Here is a 21,155-nt window from a genome sequence, read left to right on the forward strand (position 1 = left end):
CCCCTGGCCTCCAGAGCAAACAGAGTTGGAAGCAGGTGTTTAGGGGCACTTGGCTGGCTCTGAGGATATAGAGTGTGGGACTCTTTGATCTGTGGGTTGACAATAGAGTGTGGGACTCTTTGATCTGTGGGTTGACAATAGAGTGTGGGACTTTTTGATCTCTGGGTTGTGAGGTTGAGAAGCTGATTGCCTGCAGCCCCAACGCTCACTGGCTGGTCACTTCGAAATGTGACCCACAAGTCACCTCCAAGTTTGTATTCTGCTCCATGCTTTATTTATTTATTTATTTATTTATTTATTTATTTTTTACCGTTTATTTATTTTTAAGACAGCATGAGCGGGGCAAAGGCAGGGAGAGAGGGGGACACAGAATCCGAAGCAGGCTCCAGGCTCTGAGCTGTGAGCACGGAGCCGGACGTGGGGCTGGAACCCACAAATTGAGAGAGCATGACCTGAGCCAAAGGCAGACGCCTAACCGACTGAGCCACCCAGGCGCCCCTCCATGCTTTAAGGCAGAGTTTGCAAAGGTAATCTGCTAACATTTCATCTGTTAGGCACTTTCAGCTTATCTGGTCCTGGCCTGAAGAGCACATTCGGGCCCTCTCTTTTCTTTCTTCTTCTCTTTTCTTCCTCGTGTGTGTGTCTGTCTTCTGGTTAAAACGCCACAGATACTCAAAGGCAGTATTTTAGAATTGGACCTAGAAGCCAGAACGTGGGTGTCTGTGGCCCGCTGACTTTCAGGTTCAATATTACAATACCATCCCCAGCTTCGCGGGCGAACTCAGAACGAGACGCTGACCTTGGACTCTAAGGTAAATAGAAAAGTCTGGGTAAAAAGTTGGGAGGGTTCGCTGCTGTTCCTGCCAGCCGAGAGTTAAAAACGAAAACCCAAGCATCCGAAACCGAACCCAGGAGCTCCATGCTTTTCTGTCGCCCGCGGTCCCGCCATCCGCTCGGGTGGCGTCTCGGGAACTGCAGACACAGCGCGGGCGGGCGCCCAAAGGACAGGGAGCGCCCGGGTGCGGCCCGGTCCCGGCGCGGAGGCGCGCACACCCCTTTTCTGCAGACTCACAGGTTTGCAGGCCCCGCCTCCTCCGGGCCCAGCTCCGCTCCGCCGCCCTGCGGGCCCGGACCCGGGAGCCCGGAGCCCCGCGCCCTTCGCCGCGGAGGGCCCCCAGCTCCCCGCCCCGTGCCCCCAGGAGCGCGGCGCGCCAGTAGTGCGCCGGAGGCGGCGGTGGCGGCGGCGGCGGCTCCCGGCCGGGCCGCGCAGCCTGTGGGTCCCGGGGGCGCAGGGCAGGGAGGCGGGGCGCTCGGCCGGGGGCGGAGCTGCGGCCGCGAGCCCGCCCCCCGCTCGCCCTCCGCCGGCCGGCTGGCGCGGCCATGGAGGTCTACATCCCGTCCTTTCGCTACGAGGAGAGCGACCTGGAGCGGGGATACACGGTAGGCGCGGGCCGCGGCCGGACAGGGCCCCCGAGCGGGGCCCGCGGCTGCTGAGCGCGGTGGTGCCCCCGGCCGCCGCCCGCCCTGCGCGGGGGGTCCCCGGGCTGCCCTCCCTTCCCCCGGGCCTGAGGCTGGGCTGCGCCCCGGCGCGGTTGTCAGGGAGACGGGGCCCCCTCCGCGGCGCGGCGGCCCCGATTCGCTCCCTTCCCCCTCCCGGCCCCGCTCCGGGCCTCGGGGCAGGAGCGCGGGGAGTCCAGCCCTCGTGCGCCGCGCTCGCCATTCTCCCCGCCGCTCGCCCTCTGCAGCCCGGGGTGGGCTGCGTTCGTGTCTGGCACGGCTGCCCCCTCTCCGCCCAGACAGGAGTGGCTTCGCGGCGTATTGATGTCCGTTTCCAAGTTCCGTGGGTCCATTCAGATGGAAAACATGCTAATTAAAAAAAAAATCATTTGTAGCGATTTATTAAAGCCCGAGTGAGCACGTGTGTTGCTTTTAGATGGCTTCCAAAGTTTTTTTTTTTTTTTTTTTTTTTTCCTCTCCTCGTTCTGCAGTGCCTTGAGATGCCATCATCAGGTACTTTCTGAGCACCTGTTCCGTACCTGAGACTGATCCCTGAGAACTGAGAAACAGGGCCCCTCATCTCAGGCTTGGAAGAGTGTGTCGGGAGGGCGAGGGAGGGCCTGGGACCTTTGGGCAACGAGTTCAGTAAGTAAAGTGTGGGTGGTTGATTTCCCAGTGAACGTAGGCACCTTTATCTAGACCATCATTGCTAAAGGGAGAAATTCCTCATGCTGGTTGGACCTTGAAAGAATTTTATTTCCAGTTGTTAAAGAGCAGGTAGGCAGAGAAGGTTGCAGAGGGCAGCCTGAAAGGAGTGATCACATTATTCAGCTCTAACTCACTCACTTGCTGAACACCAGAGACTTTAATTCGGCAGGCAAGGGTTTGAACCTTTCTCTCCTCTAAACATTCCTGGGTTTTGGTGACAGCCTATTTGGAACCTTGTGTGTTTTCATAGGGAGGATTAAATCTACCTCTCAAGGGAATTTTGAGAATTAAGAGCAGTGATTAAAAAAAAAAAAATCAGGGAGTATGTGGGCTTTTAGGATTAAATGGACCTCTGGGTTCAGGTGTCCCAAAAGAAGCACTCAGAGTGCCTTCCTTTGGGGAGGAAACTACTACTGGGGAGGGTGGGGCAGAGCTGAGATCTGTTTGGCCATTATTTATATAAATAAGTCTTTACAATGAATTGACATTTGGTTAAATATTGTCTATTTCACTTAAAAAGGGCGGGGGGGTGGGTGGTGTGGGAGATTGAATTTAAGCTTGAATGTATGCAAACCCTTTTCCTTAAAGCCTTGAAACCTGAGTTGTCTTTAATTCTTCCAGATAGGTCACTTCCCCTATCAGCATCAACAGTCATGGAGGGCTTACCATCTTGGGGACATTCTTTAGGATCTGAAGATCATAGCCTGGTTGTTTGGTCATTTTTAGATGAAGGCGGTCTCAGTAATCCAAACTAAAGTTAGTTACTTCCCCAAAGAAGCACTTTCAAATCAACATTAAGGCTTTTTGGCCATTAGCGATTCTCTTCTCTTACTGCATCTGTTTTCCCACACTGTTTTCAAATACCTTTTCCTGACTTGTATTATTACCTGGCATGTGCCAGGTTGTGAATTAAATCGATTTGGAAGGAGCCCGTTTCTTGGTCAACTTGGCAGTGTGAAGGTTGCCTATGTGATGACAGTTGGCGTGCTTTTTAAAAGTTAACTTTTTACAAAAATCCATCTCATTTAGACTGGTAACCATATTGTTAAGATACCACTGCAAGTGATTTTTTTTTTTTTCTTTCCTCTATGAGTCTAGGAAGCAGCTATTGGATACTTTGTTCCCTCTGAGCAGCTATTTTGTAACTGCTCAGCAGTTACTCATTTAGCAAATATTAACTGAATGCCTGCTCCCTGTCTGTATTCTAGGTCCTGGGAATTTAGCAGCGGATAATATTTAGCCTTTAACAAACTCTCAGAATTTAAAAATACGATTGCAATTTCTCAACAAGAAACTTGTGAAATAATGGATACTTTGGAGTAAAGCACATCTTTTTACTCTAGTGATTATGTCTGTTTTAAATTTAAGAAATAATATGCTCAAACAAATTCAGTGATACGAGGTTCATTGTAGCGAAGTGTGGTTTTATCTCCTTGCTTCTAATCCCTTGCCCTAAAGACTTAAAACGTGGGGCTGCTGTCTTAGAGACTTTTCTGTTTGCCCTGAAAACGTGATGCTTTTTTCCCCTTAGAATACGTTGTAAGATTCATCCTACAACATGGATATCTTTCTGTGCCGATGTGGATAGGTCTGTCTCCTCCTAGCTACTAGCAAAAGATCTTCCTCTTAAGGAATATTCCATCATTTGTTTACCCAGATCTCTTGTTCATGGCGACTGGCATTTGCTTCTAATTTTTAAAACATTTTTTTAAATCTTTATTTTGAGAAAGAGCAAGTGGGGAGGGGCAGAGAGAGAGACAGAGACAGAGAGAGAATCCCAAGCAGGCTTCACACTGTCAGCATGGAGCCTGATGCCATACAGGGGCTCGAACTCATGAACCATGAGGTCGTGACCTGAGCTGATAACAAGAGTGGACACTTAACCACCTGAACCACCCAGGTGCTTGGACATTTGCTTCTAATTTTTAGCACCTGTGTCAAATGTTGGCCTGAGAAATCCCCATACATGCTTTTTTTATGCCTACTACTAGAATCTATCTAGAACCTTAACTAGAAGTGGTACTTCTGGGCTGTTTAAAGTTTTTATAGATATTGCTCCATTGTTACTTAAAAAAAATTATACAAACTTATGCTCCATGTACAAGGTAATTTACCTTTAAAGAGTGAAATTTTGCCCTTTGAGCACTTAAACATTGACGGTGGGCTTGCATGATGTTGAGAGGGGAATTGAAAGGTGCAGGGGTGTTGTTCCTTAGGGACTCTCAGGCTGGAGGGACAAGGTAGGAAAGGGCTAGGGTGCCCTGGTGTTTGCGGGGCAGAGGGAGAGGGCACTTGTGCTCTGCCTTAGGGTGGTGTGCGGGGATGGGGCCGGCGGAGGGCGGGGGCGGCTGCTTAGGAATGCTGACTTTAGAAATCAGGTGAGGTTTCTGCTGACATTGTGAAGTCTAGAAGGAGGAATTGCAGGGCAAAAATCTCATCTTAAGGGCAAGGCATTTTAAGCTCCCAGATTTAAACAAACAAGCAAACAAACAAGCTGGGAGGAGGGGCGCTTGTAAATCATTTAAGTTTATAAAGAAGCCCGAGAGGATATTCTAACAAAATTCACATGCACTCAAGTAGTACTTCATTGGTGGGTTATTCTCTACCCACCTTGTGTCCCCATAGCTTATTTGTTGGCTGTCTGTTCCTCTGAAGGCTCTACACTTTTTAAGACTCAGTGTCCGTCTCCACAGCTGTATTCCAGTACAGGGCCTATCACATAGTCAGAATTCAGTACATGTGCGCTGAGTAAATAATGAGTGATTGAGTCTTCTAATAGGAGAGGAACACCAGAAGAACAGTGATTATGAGGCGTGAAGCAGCTCACTGGGTGGGTGGGGGTCTGGGTGCAGACTGGAGTTTCTAGTAGCCGCAGGGATTCTGCAGGGTGGCTCCTGACCCTCGAGAGAGGTGGGGAGAGACCAGCTCGGTAGCCTTGAGAGCTGTAAAGAACTGTGGACTTCAGCTCCGGACTTTGGGAAGTCGTTGGAGGATTTTTAGGAAGGAAGTAAATACAGGATGATGAGCTTTGCATTTAGAAAGAGGACCCTGGAGCATTAATCATTTAAGGAATGCTAGCAGAAGGACCAGAAGGGAGAGAGGGTGAGAGCCTGAACTAAAGGCATCTGGGAAGGGAAAGGGGAAAACGTCAATCTCCAGGGCCTGGCGACTGGACGTGAGGCAACAGTGGTGACTCCCGTGGATGCCGTCGCCGTTGACCAAATCAGAGCAGAAGCAAGGAGGAAACTTCATTTGGGGGCGGACGTATTGAGGTTTTTGTGATTGATGAGGCTGCTTAGTTTTGAAGCTCAGGATAGAAGTCTGGGCTAGAAATATAGCTCTAGGTGGTCGTTCAGCACAAAAGATGAAAAAGTATCAGAGTTGATGCTCTTCCCAGGAAGAGCATGTGGAGTGAAGAAAGATGGTGGACTGAAAGTAAACTCCTAGAGTCTGCCCGAGCAAGGATGTCTCAGCACTGCATCCTGAGGCAGGAGGGGGAAGGAAACAAAGGGGTGGGAAGAGAGAGAACCGTAGGTGCTTTACCACAAGGAGGGTGCTGGCGGTGGCTGAGTGGCCTTGTAAGGATGTTGGACAGTTCGTTGGATGTGGTGGTAAGCAGGTCCCCGGGGGCGGGGTGGGGGACAGCGTAGGCTACTGTTTTCAGGTTTCAGATATGTTGTCGCTAAAAGTAGCAACACCAGAATTGCTACCTAGGTAGCAACACAAAAGTTGAATGTATTAGATTTCATTTTTTATAGCTGTGAAAAAAGGCATTGAATTAGATGGTTTTTCGAGTTTGCTTTAACTATATGTGACTGTGTTATATGTGTCTGTGTTATGGTTATACAAATCTTTTTCTTGGATTCTGGACTCTCACTGATGTACCTGGTGTATCATGCTTTTTTTTTTTTTTTTTTTTTTTTTTTTTTTTACTACATAAAGCAGCTTCATACATACATGATCATAATGTGAGATATGTGTACAGAACATTATTGTTTTAATACTTTATGGAATAGGGGCATCCGGGTACTCAGTTAAGCGTCCGACTTCAGCTCAGCTCATGATCTCGCGGTTTGTAGGTTCAAGCCCCACATCAGGCTCTGTGCTGACAGCTCAGAGCCTGGAGCCTGCTTCAGATTCTATGTCTCCCTCCCTCTCTGCTCCTCTGCCACTTGTGCTCTCTCTCTTTCGCTCTCTGTCTCTCAAATTCATCTCAAAGATGAATAAACATTAAAAATTTTTTAGATGGACACCTGGGTGGCTCAGTCGGTTAAATGGCCAACTTCGGCTCAGGTCACGATCTCACAGCTTGTGGGTTCAAGCCCCATGTAGGGCTCTGGGCTGACAGCTGGCATCCTGGAGCCTGCTTCTGTTTCTGGTTCTCCCTCTCTCTGCCCCTCCCCCGCTTGCGCGTGCACACTCTCTCAAAAATAAACGTTAAAAAAATTAAAAAAATTTTAGAATACTTTATGGATTAAAATACAAAAAAATAGAACAACATGAGGAATCATTTACTCATTACTCACTTTCAATATTTTAAATTATTGCTTCATTTGTCGCCCCTTATTTTTCATTTTTTTAAAATTCTGGAATATTTTAAAATAAATCTAAGCTATAATTTCACCTGTAACCATTTCACTTAGGATATCCAACAAGTAAAGACTTAAAAAAAAAAACAAAACCTATAACCAAAATGTCAGTATTGTCACACAATTATCGACACCTTAATATCATTCCAGTTCTCAATTCTTTTTGTTGTTTTTTAGCGTAACCCCAAAGCAGGTATTGCCTTGGAATTAACAGTGATCTGCAGGAAATATTTTTATTGCCATTTTGTGTTTGTGAAAATGAGAAGTTGAATGAGGGCATCTGGCTATTCAGGAGTGGCCCTCCCCTCTGCTTTCACCTGGTGACCGAAAGGAACAAGTTGCAGATTAAAAAAAAAAAAAAAAAAAAAAAAAAAAAAAAATTGTGTGTGTTTGACTTCCAGAGGAAGCCAGGGCGTTTCTTCAGGATATGGGCACTTTCCCCCAAGAATCTTGGAACAAATACCTCTCCTTTCATATCCTATTAGTCCCAGTTGGTTTTCAACCAATCCTGTTGCCGGGGGAGCTCCGTGAGCTGATTGGCTGAGACCACAGCCACCTGGACCAATCACCGTGGCAAGACTACATTAACTAGATGGAGTTAAAATAATAGGCCTTTCTGGAGCTGGGAATGAGGTCAGTCCCCTTCCTGCCACCTAACCCAGTAGGCACGGCAGTGGGAGAAGGTCAGAGGACAGTGAGACCACGACGTCCACCACAGTATCTCAAAGTCACTCATTATAAGCATCTATGATGAAGGATGCTTCTGTGTAACAAGGACATAGCCGCCACAGTGCCTCATGCCCATAAATTCACAGCATCAGCAAACATTAAATATGTGCTGCATAATTAAACCAGGCATGGGTAGGGTATGTTCCTTACAGTTAAAGACAGGATATACAATTGTGAAAATATTCTTGAACGTTAGCCAACACAATACTACCTTAAGAATCAAAATAGGGCACAAGAGGATTGAATTCTGCAAGTATGGTGCTTAGAAATTTGCGGACAGTTTATTTTCCTTGGGCTAGAAATACATTTTAATCTTTTTTTTTTTTTGAATAGTTTTCATTTTTCAATTTATATATATTTTTAATTTTATTTTAGTATACTAATATTTTAGAGAGTGTGCAAGCAGAGAGAGAGAGAGAGAGAGAGAGAGAACCTCAAATGGGCTCCATGCTCTGCCCAACTCAGGGCTCGATCCCACCACCCTGAAATCATGACCTGAGCGAAATCAAGAGTCTGTCAACTGACTGAGCTACTCAGGTGCCCCGTAATTTATATGTTATTTATTTATTTTTTATTAAAATAAAAAAAACACATTTATTTATTTTTGAGATGGGGGGAGGGGCAGAGAGAGAGGGAGACACAGAATCTGAAGCAGGCTCCAGGCTCTGAGCTGTCAGCACAGAGCCAGATGCGAGGCTTGAACCCACAAGCTGTGAGATGCATCATGACCTGAGCTGAAGTCGGACGCTCATCCAACTGAGTCATCCAGGCGCCCCATATGTGTTTTTTAAAATAAACTTTTAATTGTAAAATAATTTTAGACTTAGAGCAAAGTTGCAAAGTTAGAAAATGCAAGTACCTGTATACCCCTCACACAGTTTCCCTCGTTAGCATCCTATATCACCATGGTAATGTCAAAACAAGGAAACTAGCATTGGTATATTACTATTAACTAAGCTCCAGACTTTATTTGCATTTCACCAGTTTTTCCATTAATGTCCAATCCAGGATATCATGTTGCATTTAGTTTTGTCTGACGTGATGTGAAAGTAAGTTAGTAGTCCAAATTACAGCACACTGTCTCAAAAATGAGGCGCGTGTGTCATTAGAAATGAACCTGTATGGATCAAATCAAATTTTAGCTATTTTAGTTGCTTTATGTGTAATTTTTACCATTTGGCAAAAAGCCTACTTGTTCTGTTCCACAAGTTTGTGACAGAGGCTGACACAGCCTAACGGTGAAAGGCTCAGGCTAGAGACTCATGCTGTCTGCATTCAAATTTTGCCTCTAACGTTTAGCTTGAAGTCTGACTTTAGACAAGTCACTTCATCCCCTGTGCTTTATTTTCCTCATCTGTAAAAGAGACTACTACTACCTACCTTGTAGAGTGGTTTGAGGCTCAAATGACATAATTCTTGCAAAGTGCAAGGAATAATGTATCAAGCTATGTTTATAATTTGTTCTTAATAGTAGGGACTGCCTTGAAGTTAACTTTTTTTTTTTAAGCTCTTTAATGTCAATGAATAATGTAAACAAAAGTCGAGGAGAAATAGTTATCTGCTATATAAAATAAAATCTTTGCAAATACTCTGAAGTACTTCAGAAGTAACACCATGGATTCATTTCATATTCTTAGTACAACTTTCAAACTGTGTGATCAATTCAGATTTTGTTTCCTAGCCTTATTTACTGCCTATGTTTGTTTTTTTTTTCCCCAAGATGCTACATAAGTGGTTAGGATATATTTTAGAGGGCCTAGAGATAGATACATGCTTCTCACCTCCTCTTTTCTACCCCACTCCCAGCACCCCTGCAAAACACTGGGGCCATCAGGCTCACACCTTGCATTCTTATGCTGGTTTTCCAGGTTCTTACTCAGATTTTCAATGCAATTTTCTGTTATTTTGCTTTGAATGTGCTTTTTCTGTTTTAATTTCCTGTTGTCTTGCCCCCCCTTCCTTTTTTGTTATGAAAAATTCCAACATATAGAGCAGTGAAGAAAATGATGCCTTTACTAAGCTTTTAAAATAATCAGCTTCCAGCCAGCTTCGTTTCCCCTCACATTCTCCCCTCTTTCATTGTGAATCAAATCTCAGACCTGTCTCTGAGTATTTCCAGCATGTGTGTCTAAAAAACGAAGATTCTCCTTTAAAAATATAATCCTAATATAATTATCAGACACTTTAAAAATGAACAGTAAGAAAAAAAGCAGTAATTCATCTATTATCATAAGTATCAATTCATTTTTACATTTTCTTAATTTTCCCAAGCATGTTCTTTTTTTAAATGTAGTTTGTTTGAATTTGATTGAAACTAGGTCCATATCATGTGATTGCTTAGTATGTGTCCTTAATCTTTTTTAATCTGTAGGCTCTTTTAAACAGTTCTGGGTTTTTTTTGTTTTTTTTTTTTTAATTTGTTTGTTTTGAGGGATACCCAGAGCAAGTTGGGGAGGGGCAGAGAAAGAGAATCCCAAGCAGTCTCCTTACTGTCAGTACGGAGGCCCCAACCAGGGCTTGAACCCCACGAAGCCTTAAGACCATGACCTGAGCAGAAACCAAGAGTCGGAAACTCAACTGACTGAGCCCCTCAGGTGCCCCTTAATCTCTAAATTCTTTTAGCATCTCGTTCTCTTTCTCTTTTTTCTTTTACAATTATTTTGTTGTAGAAACTGTGACATTTGTCCCATAAAGTTTTCCCCACTGAATTTTGCTGATTACGTCCCTCTGATACCTTTTTCATTTGCTCATGTCATGAAAAGGCAGAGGCTGGGTCATTTTCAGCTTTGATTTGTGATGCTAGCAGCCCTTGAAGAGCATTGCCTAGATCTCCTAATTCCTTAGTGGTTGCTAAGTATTGATAGTTTAATTTTATCGTTCTTCCTTCATTTATTGACTTGAATACATGTGTACAAAGAAACTTTGCCTCGTAACTTGGTTACCCTGAGGTGTAGTTTTTCCAGGAAAAGCAGGATAAATGCCTGCTTCTTTCTTTTATTATTTATTTTTCAAAACCGTAAGTTGGCTGCCTCAAAGATCACAAATTAAAGGTTTTCAGAGAGGCTCTCTTTAAAAAATTAGTATTGTTATGAATTTGTGGATATTAGCATATTCGATACAATGTAGTCCCTTGCATTTATGATTCTGATATACTTTTTGCCCCTCTTTGGCCATCTTTCAAGTTTGGTTTCTTTGTAACGTTTTATTTATTTTTGAGAGAGAGAGAGAGAGCACGAGCTGGAGAGGGGGTGGAACAGGGAGAGCAGGCCAGAAAATCTAAAGCAGGCTTTGTGCTGACAGAAGCAAGCCCCATGCAGGGCTCAAACCCACGAACTGCGAGATCATGACCCGAGTGAGCCAAGGTCAGACGCTTAACCGACTAAGCCACCCAGTCCCCCCTCAAGTTTGGCATTTTCCAATTGGGTGCTCTGTCACTGACACAATCTTAGTGGTCTTTGATCACTTCCTTGCTTCCTAACAAGGTATTCAAGGTACATCTTTTACCTTTCCTGCTCCAGGTCTGGAATTAGGGTTTTCCCTAAAGACCTCTGGTTGCTTGTATTGAGAAATGCTATTTAGAGACCATGAGCTGGGCACAGGGTATTTGTGAAGGTTTCGAGATCTCTTCGATGGTCACAGCAGAGGAATTTTTTTAAGTTGAGGCCAACAGGAAATTTTATCTTGATCTTTTATCTTCAGTGGTGTCTTTTGTCTCGCATCGAAAATCTCAGTGCTTTAAATGCTGAGCCTGATGGAATTGGAATATCATGATTAGCAGTTTACTTTGTCTCGCATTATACACATCAGCACAGAGCCGGATGCTGGGCTCAGACACATACAGTGTGAGCTCAAGAGTCGGGTGCTTAACAGACTGTGTCACCCAGCCTCCACCTTAGGGCTTTTTTTTTTTAGAAACTGATTTTGTTTTATACCTGTGTAAAGTATGTCCTGCCTTAGGTTTATCTGCTGAAACTGGCTTCTTTTCATGTTCCCTTTATTCTGCTCTCTTCCTCTCCCTTTGATGACCATTAAAAAAAAAAAGTTTTTTATCTTTCCATTAAAAAAATATAAACAAATACAGGTAATTTTTGTACCCTTAGATGAAACTGTGGTCTAAAATTAAACAGTAGTGTATTAAAACATTTTTTTTTCCACCTGCTTTTTTTTTTTTTTTCTTTTAACCTAACAATATACCTGTAGTTCACCCCCCACGGGCATAGTTAAAGATGCCACCTCCTTTTCAGTAGCTCAGTTGTTTTCCATTTTTGGCCGCAGTCATTAGCCTTGTGCATATGTGTTTTTGTATTTTTGTCAGGGCATCTTTAGGATAGATTCCTAGCAGTGGGTTACTGGATCAAAAGGTACATGCCTATTTAATTTTGCTAGATATTGTCAAATCCCCTTCCTTAGGGATTGTGTTATTTTGCATTCCTATAGCAGTTTATGAAATTATGTGTTTCCTCACAAGCTTGCCAGCTGAATGTGTTGTCAGGCCCTTGGGTGTTTGCCAATCTGATAGGTAAGCAGTGGTATTTCAGTATACACTCTTTGTAATTTGCTGGCTCAATGGCTGATGACTAGTTTGGGCATGTTTGAAACATGCTAGTGTTCTTTGTGGTTGCTTTTCTCTTTCTTTCTTTCTTTCTTTCTTTCTTTCTTTCTTTCTTTCTTTCTTTCTTTCTTTCTTTCTTTCTTTTTGAAGTAGGTATTGGGTAGGTGGGTATTTGAAATAAACTATCGTCCCCTTGTTGATTTTTATTAAAAAGGCAAATGACTTAGGTTTTCACCCTATAATTCTCACTCGAGGGAAGAATCAGTGTGTAAGTTGAGTCCTACCAGCCGCCTTTCCTTAGTTCTTTGCATTTAGGCATTTAGAAGTTGTTTGAGAAACTAGAAGCTTCTCTCCCCTCTTCACCCTCACCCTTCTGTCTACCTTGCTAGTGGATGGATATTGTTCTTACTGTCAGGATTACACAAGGCAGGTAGAGAAAACAGTCATTCACGTGATTATGTATTATGTGCTTAGGTCTCCCAGGCATTGTACTAGTGTTGTGGGCTCAGGGGTAACTGACCTGAATGCTTGCTCAGGAAGGATGAGTGGAAGTTTGCCAGTTTGGGCAAGGGAAGATCATTTCCGGTTCTGGTTCCAGGCAGGACGTGGTGAAGGGTAGGAAGTAATGGGAGTCAGTAAGGAGGGGTAGGTAGTGGGGGTAGAACACGAGTTTGGAGTTTGGGTTGAGTGGTTAGTGGGACTGTGGATACTCAGAATTTTATCCTGGAAGCAGCTGTAAATAATGAGCATGTTGGTTGGTTGCTTGGTTGGTTTGTAGGAGAATAAAGACATCAGAGGTACAGAATGACCGAAACATATGCAAAGATAGTCACTCTCACCAGTAATTAAAGAAAAGCAAAGTAAAACAGACTTTTAAAAAGTGAATAGGCAAGGGACTCCTGGCTGGCTCAGTGGATAGAGCATGCGTCTCTTGATCTCAGGGTTGTGAGTTCAGGTCCCATGTTGGGCATAGAACATACTGAAAAAAAAAAAAATGAATAGGTAAAATGAAAATGATAAAAACCAGTACTGGTGGGAATGGGGCTGAGGGGGGACAGGTTCTCTAACACCCTGTTGGTGAGACTAACTGGGAAGATGTATTTTGGAAGCCAATTTGGCAATATTTATTAAAGAAAATGTATACTCTTAGCCTTAACCTTTCCCATTCTTTGGTCTCTACCCACAAATGCACAAAGGTAGACACATGAAGCTATTTCTTATAACATTGTTTATAATGTCAAGAAAATATGGCAACTAATCGTTTGTTTAACAAATGTTTATTGACAGCCAGCCGTGTGGCAGGCACTAGTCTGCCTGTTGGAGATAGAGCAGTGAACAGAGCAGTGAAGTGTCCCCTCAAGGAGCTTACATTCTAGTTGGATGGGTGGAGAGGGTCAGACATAGACCTGACAAGTACATTATACATAATATCTCAGATAGTGATAAGTGCCACTGATTCAAATATACGTGGGAAGGGAGTAAAGAGTACTGAGAAGCCCTCCCTGGGAGAGTAACAGTAGAACTGAGCCCTGAGGTTGATGACGGGTGAGTCATGAGGTAATCTAGGGGAAGAGTGTTCTGGGCAGAGGGAACAGCACGTGCACCAAGGGCATGAGATAGGAATGTGCCCCCCTGTGTTTTAGGAATAGAAATGAGTCCAGGGCAGTTGGACTGAATCAGAGAATAGAGGGTGGTCCGAGATGAGGCCACAGGTAATATGGTAGAGGGATAATGTGAGGTAGACTGGCGGGTGGTGAGGACCGAGCTGGTAGGCCTGGTAGGCACTGATAAGACTTCTACTTTCAGAGATGGAAAGCAGGAGTAATGAGGTTTAGTAAGTATTGGCCACCAGCCATGTGCCGGGCCCTCTTTGAGATGCTGAGGACCCGGTGAAGAAAACGCATGGAAATCCCTGCCCTTATGTGGTGGTGACAGGAGTTGTTTTAAAAGGATCAGTATCGTGGCACCTAGGTGGCTTAGTCAGTTGAGCGTCTGACTTGGCTCAGGTTATGATCTCACGGTTTGTGAGTTTGAGCTCTGCCTCGGGATTTATGCTGACAGCTCAGAGCCTGGAGCTTTGGATTCTGTGTTTCCCACCCACCCACCCACCCCACCCCCGCTCTCTGCCCCTCCCCTCCTCAAGCTCTGTCTCTCTGTCAAAAATAAATAAACATTAAAAAAAAAAAAGATCATTCTCATTTTGGTGAGTACAGACTCTAGGAGTATTGGGTGTAGCCACAAAGCTCAATTAAAGAAGCTATTGTACTTTCCTGGGTAAAAGATGATGATGGCTGAGAACAGTTCTATAAGTAGACATAGTGGAAGAAGGTTGCATTGTGGGTAGATTTCTGCTCATGGAGCCGGTGGGATTCACTGATGGATTGGATTTGGAGTGTGAGAAAAAAAGACCCAATAGGAGGACTACTGAAATGAAGAATTGGGGTTGAGCAGATTTTGGAGGAAAGATCAGAAATCCTATTTTGGACGTGCTCAATTTGAAATGTGTGACCAAATATCTGGGTGCCCTGTGCCCCAGTCAGCTTGACACATAACAGTAACCATCACAAACCTACCCTTTGTCACGTGGACACGCCTGCACATCTCCTCACACCATACCTAAGCTACAAATAAAAACACTGACAAGGTCGTAGTTCTGCCCAGCAAGATACAACTCTCTAGTGTGCAACTGAAAACACGTGAACCCCTTACCCCGAAGAGGTGATGAATCCTGAGTCATGTGTACTCTTCTCCTTGATATCCCCTAAGTTAAATACTATGATGTTAAGTTAGCACTCCTCAAATTCTGCGATATGAAGTCATTACCTCTTATGTTCCATGATAAAGTGATGAGAGGGAAGAAAAAGATACCTGCTTTACATATGTTAATAGGTGAGCACATAAACATACTGAAGACAAAATAAGGAGGGAATATTTTGACAATTCCAGTCCTCATTTCTGTGACCTGTCACATGGTCATGGCTGGTATTTATAACTACTTTCTTTGGCTGCTCACTCTGTATTCCCTTTGTCTTCAGCGAACACCTCAGCTGGTTGTGGTTCTTTACTACGTAGGGTGGCTCAGGTCTTTATTCCTGAGGGGTCTGACCATTAGTAGTCCTTTTTGAATTGAGCCGTTGTAGCTTTCCATGGACCTTAATCACAGGGCATCTTACTACTAAGAGACACCCTTAAGGATCTCCTCCTATCCTACATTTGATCTTCCTTGTCTCCACTGTGGCCCCCTTTCCCCTTGCTAGTCAGGATCAGTCACCCCAGCCAGCACAGTCATCCCCTCCCTTGCTTGTTGATTCGGAGACACAAGGAGCTCAAAGTGGCCACGTGGCAGGCTTACCTTCCAGTTCAGTAGAATTGCTGTGTCTCCTTGTGGAAGCATTCATCCTTGTGGAACTAAGACCTCCAGGCCAACAAAGCATAAAGTCACAGAGACTGGAAGCAAAAATTTTGGGCACCTAGGGGTAATAATGAGTGATGTCACTCCCATTTCTATGCCTTGATTCCTAGAACTGCGAATTCTGGTTATGGGGACACAGCATCAGGTACTGGACACCGATTCAGGCCATATGCGGCCACTTAGAGAACTTTGTCCCAACCCTGCAAGGTGTTGCCACCCAGCTGGCATTGTAACTGAGCGTGTAAAAGGCCATGCCACCATTCTTTCCAGCCACCTGCTTGAAGACGGTGGAGAACATGATCATACCAGTGAATTCCATGTTTATGGACCCACTGCATCATTTTGTTTACTGTGAAATGAGCCACTTGATCAGAGCAGTGCTGTGTGGAATACCACGGTCATGGATAAGGAATTCCGTAAGTCCAAGAATGGCAGTTGTAGCAAAAGCATTGCACACAGGGAAGGCAAATCCTTATCCAGAATAAATGTCTATTTCAGCGAGAACCAGACACTGTCCCTTCCACAGTGGAAGTGTAACCCATGTAATCAGCCTCCTCCTGTGGTGCCAGATTGGAGGTGCAGAACTGGCCTCTACTGTTGGCAGATTGGGCCCTCAGTGGTGGTCATACCCAGACTGGACTCACAAAGTGGAAGTCCATGTTGCTGAACCCGTGCATAACCTACATTCCTGTCCCCATGGCCATTTTGTGAGCCCATTGGGCAATGACAGAAGTGACTGGGGAGAGAGCCTGACTGGCATCTGCAGAACAAGTGATCCTATCTACTTGATTGCTAAAATCCTCCTTTGCTGCAGTCACTAGCGATGAGCGTTCACATGAGACACAAAAAAGTTTCACATGTTCCTCCTCCCCCTCCCTTCCCCTTCCCTTTCTCTTCCTCCTCCTCCTCCTCCTCCTCCTTTGTTGCCTCCTCCTCCTTCTTCTTTTGCCTATTCAGAGAGGTCTGTCTAGGTAACCTCACCTTCCCCTTTCCTCAGAGCCAGTTTTCTAGGCATGTTCTTTGCACTTCCCTGACCATCCAGCCAAACTATTGACCACAGCCCGTGCATCAGTATCTAATCGCACATCTGACCGCTTCTCCTTTTCAGCCAAGTGAACTGCTAGGTGCATTGCTTGAAATCTGCCCCCAGGGAGGGTTTCCCTTGGCTCTTGTCCTTCCTAGCTGTCCCAGAGAGGGACTAGATGGCCCAGGTGTACATTCACAAGAGGTGCTTGCATATGGTACAGACTCCTCCATCGACCAGGTCCTTCCTCTGTCAACTAATTCTGGGGAACTCCTCATGAGGCCACAGGTGCAGGCTGGAGAGGGAAGCTAGTATGGCAGGAGTGGGGACCAGGGGCACTTCTTCACATAACTTGTGCCTTCAGGACCGGCTTGGGCTTGATCATGCATATGCCGTTTTAATTTGGTAACCGAGTGTTGCTGTGCCCAGCTTTATAGCTTGGTGGGTCAGATAACACCCACTTCATGAAGGGCAGTTCAGGTCGCCTGGTAACTTGGTAGTCTCTTGTCAAGCCTCCAGTCCCTCCTAAGGTGCAATAGCAAGCCAAGAACTCTGTCTCAAAAGGAAAGTAGCTATTCATGGAGGATGGCCAGGGTTTTGCTCTAACTTCCTAAGGACCTGTGCTGTCATTCACTTGTGGGGGCCTGCCAGAGGCTCAAAACAACATCCCTATCAGCTTCTGCCACTTCATGCACTATGGGATCTGGTGGATCATATTGACCCATGTGGCAAAGCACTTTGCACAGCACTCTGGACCTCTTGCAGATCCTTCTCTTGTTCTGGACCCTAGTCGAAAGCATTAGCTCTTGGGGTCATTTGGTAAAGGGGTTGGAATAACACACTCAGAGTAAGTTGCCTCCAGAATCGAAGGAGGCCCACCACATTATAATTTTTTTTTTAATGTTTATTTATTTTTGAGAGAGAGGGAGAGGGAGATTGAGAATCCAAATCGGGCTTCAGGCTCTGAGCTGTCAGCACAGAGCCCAACGTGGGGCTCGAATTCACAGACTGTGAGATCCTGACGTGAGCCGAAGTCGGACGCTTAACAGACTGAGCCACCCAGGCACCCCTAGGCCAACCATCATAGGGGTTAATCTGCTTTGCTCAGTCTGTAGGTTGAAATATTAATCTCACCCAAAACCACTTCACAGAAACACAGACAACAATGTTTGACCAAATATCTGGGCACCCCACGGTAGAATTCACCATCACACTTCCTTCTAAAATTGAAAGACGCACTTCATCAATAAACATGGTAGTGTTTTTCTTTCTTTTGTTTTAGTTCAGATGTGCGTGACATGAGAAAACACACTTTAATATCTTAGGATCTGATATTTATGGTAAACTATGTTTAGTGCTTTCTTGCTCTTGGAAGGTTCTTTCCTTCAGATGCATACCCGTGGAAAGTTTGCACCTCCGTTTCCCAGACGTGATCGTAGTGCAGGGAATAAAAGTTTGTAGGAAAGGCCTGCTTTCCTTGTTTATTATTAGTGGACAATTAGATCTCATTGTCAGTAAAAATTGATGGCGGCAGCTTCCAAATTATCGAGCCTGTGCTAATAAATGCAACAGTTGTTCATAATTTGGTGGCAAATGACCTTTAAATGTAGATGTTTACGCAGGCTGTCCTTGGGGAACAATTTAACTTCCAAATGACACCCATGAGTACTAGTTATCATTTAAATATGCTTCCTTTTGTCAATAACAGAATAACAAATACTGGTTAGATTTCTAATGTTGATTCAGATACCAGGGAACCTGCTGAATAAATTAGTGTACATTTGATTTATATTGACCAAAATTTTTTACACTGCTGTGTTACAGGTCAAGGTGGCATGCATTTAAATGCATTGTAGAGCAGAGGTCATGCTTGACTGACACGAATGCTTACACTGTTTTTAATTAACTTTTAAATATTATCCTAAAATTCCTTCTCAAATACCAATTATTAGGAACAGGAGTGAAATTAACTTAGTCGAGAGAAACCTTATTTTAAAAGTCAATAATCCTGATCTTTCCCATAAAAATTACTGGAGTAAATTATTGCTACATTTTTACCTTACAATTTGTAAAGAAATCAGATGCGCTTTTTTTTTGCATCGCAGACTCTGAATTCATGGTGGGTTTTACATGGGTAATTTTGCAGAAATAACCTGAAATAGTGTTGAAAATAAATTTTGCAAAGGAATGAACAGTCTTCCGTAGTGCAGGAAGCACATTACCAGGCAAATGCGTGTTCTTAGTGCTCTGAACTTTTTCGTTGATGTTGTCATGTGTACGTGGAAGGAGGATGGTTTGCAGGGTGCAGATGTGAGTGGATTTTGTCCGCCAGCCATTAGTAGTCCAAAGTAGTGTACGTTCTAGGGAAGCTTTAATCAACAGCTCGTTTGCCCTTTGAGACGCTGTCTTCACAATGAACGCTGCTGCTTTTGCATAGAAATATTGTTGGATGAAAAGCATTTTGCTATCAGTGTAGAATTTATTTCATTTATGACCCATGCCAGAAGGTTCACATACTTCGGAAGTTTAGAACTGAAATGCACAAAGGTTGTTTTGTTTTGTTTTGTTTTAAACCATGAAGATCTTTGTAGGCAATCAAGAGTGTGCTTTGGGAATTCAGGAGAACCTTCTGAGCTTTGCTTCTCCAGAAGCTGCGTGGCATCTCCAGAAGCTGCAGGACAAACCTCCTCTACATTAAAACATTGCATCCACAGGAACTTTTCCGCTCCCCTCCAAAGCCAAAAAGGACGTCTGCTCAGCCTGCCTGCAGTGAATGGCATTGGTGCTGGGATATCAGTTCAGTTTCAGCCACAGTGTGGGTCCTTAGCTGGTAGCTTTGTAACTAGGCTTCAGTGTACCCAGAGCAGCATTAACCCCAGATTGCCCAGAAGGGCAAAAGAAGGGACAGTATTGAAAATAGTAGTAAGAGAGAAAAGGAAGTGGGGATACTAAAATTGAAAGTGGCAAGAGAATGACAAATGTTGCATGTGCCCAGGAGATGAATCATTCAGTAGTGGGAAGGCTTCTGAAGGACAGAGAGACAGTCATGTAGCATTTCTCTTAAGTGGGCATGCCCGTAAGAAGTGATTGATGAATGGAAAGACTTCTGGGTGGCAGCCGATGCTAAGGGAGGAGGCAGGGAGGAGGAGAAAATAGGCTCATAGTCGATGTGATGGTGCCGCTGGTAAGGTAGCACTTTGGATCTCTGTCCAAATCAGGGCTTGGCTTCTGGTGCAAATAATGAGCTGCTAAGGCCGTGGCGCCCAGCCCACGCTGCACCCTGCAATCACCTGGAGATCTTTACCAACTGCCAGTGCCTGGGTCCCACCCTCAGGGAGTCTGGTGCTTCTGGAATATGGGTTGAGCATGAGAGTTTTTATAAAGCTCCCTGGGTGATTCTAATGCGCAGTAGAAATAGAGCACTGCCATAGAAATGTCCCCAAGATTCTTGTGGAGATCATTAAGGCACGTTACTTGTCCCCATACATCTTAATAGGGTAAGTCTATGGTTCTTGGGAGAGATTAAACACACACTGACTTTTCAGACTCTCTGCCCAGAGATTCTCATGTAACTGGGGCTCCAGCTTTGGTATGGTTTCAAAGCTCTCCAGTTGATTTTAATTTGTAGCCAAGCCTGCAAATTAAGGAGTAAGTGACTTACCCTGTTCTGAAAAAGACGCCCTATAGAGTGCAGAGTTAGCACGGAGGAGGAGAAACGTTAGCTTTGTTTAAAGCTTTGAAGGACCGGTTCACATTGTGACTCAGCAGGAGTGCATCTAGGACTGAAGGCCTGAACCACTCTTGATTCTTTGGAGCCATAAACCAAATGAACTTAAGCTTTTCTGACCTCAGCAGGTTTGAGGAACTTCTTAAGGAGAGTCATTTCTAAACTTTGGAGCCAGACAGACTTGGTTCCACATTCTAGGTGTGATACTAGTGAGTGTGCTTGTGCTGTACAAGTCATAAACCTTCCTGGGCCTCATTTCCCTAAAATGCTTACCTCCTTTTTCTCTGAAAGCATCCTTGTAAGTTCTGGGCACAGAGTAGGAACTCGCCATGTGGGCGGCTCTTGTTATTTCGAGTACTTTTTTTTTGTTTGTTATCTTAAGTAATCTCTACATCCAATGTGGGGCTTGAGCTTACAACCCCAAGATCAAGAGTCACATGGGTAGTGGACTGAGCCTACCAGGTGCCCCATTTCTGGTCCTCCTAATTAAATCTTTGACAGTATGGGTAAAATGTCACGATATATTTTACCTTCCTGTCATCTACTATGAAAGTTTTTCCTTTTTCCTTACTTTTGAATAACTCTATATTTAATGCACTGCTTTAAACAAATTCTTTTAAAAAAGTAATATCAAAAGAACCTTGCAGTGCTTTCGTATTAGAGAATGACATCGACAGTGTCCTAGAGTCATTTCATCTGTAAGAACACGTGAAGAGTGCCGATGGTATGTTTAAACATCGAGTTATTGACAACTATTTGTCAATCACAGAACCCCTAGGTGATGTGTCAGCCACTGTTCTTTGCTTTAGATGCTTAACAGTGTTCTCAGGTAAAACTTTGAATTGGTTTTCTACATTCTGCAAATATAAAGTCTTTTTAGAAGAGGCCAGACAATCCTGCCTCCATTTATAAGTGTT

The 21,155-nt window shown here is 44.3% G+C and overlaps 1 protein-coding gene across 9 annotated transcripts in view; it reads left to right on the top strand.

The window, feature by feature from the left end:
• Positions 1 to 537: 537 nt before the first annotated feature.
• The window catches only part of SNX24 (sorting nexin 24), a 179,941-nt gene continuing 159,323 nt past the window's right edge, over positions 538 to 21,155 (top strand). For 2 of the 9 annotated variants that reach the window (XM_045058201.1, XR_006598401.1), the window contains exons 1-2: positions 538 to 1,440; positions 1,989 to 2,010. In XM_045058201.1, the coding sequence (XP_044914136.1) occupies positions 920 to 1,440; positions 1,989 to 2,010 (543 nt within the window). In that variant the 5' untranslated portion in view covers positions 538 to 919. The remainder of the gene's footprint in view (positions 1,441 to 1,988; positions 2,011 to 21,155) is intronic. The other 7 variants (XR_006598404.1, XR_006598405.1, XM_045058200.1 and 4 more) reach the window with 6 other exon arrangements.

The sequence above is a fragment of the Felis catus genome, chromosome A1 (assembly GCF_018350175.1).
Source record: "Felis catus isolate Fca126 chromosome A1, F.catus_Fca126_mat1.0, whole genome shotgun sequence".
NCBI lineage: Eukaryota > Metazoa > Chordata > Mammalia > Carnivora > Felidae > Felis > Felis catus.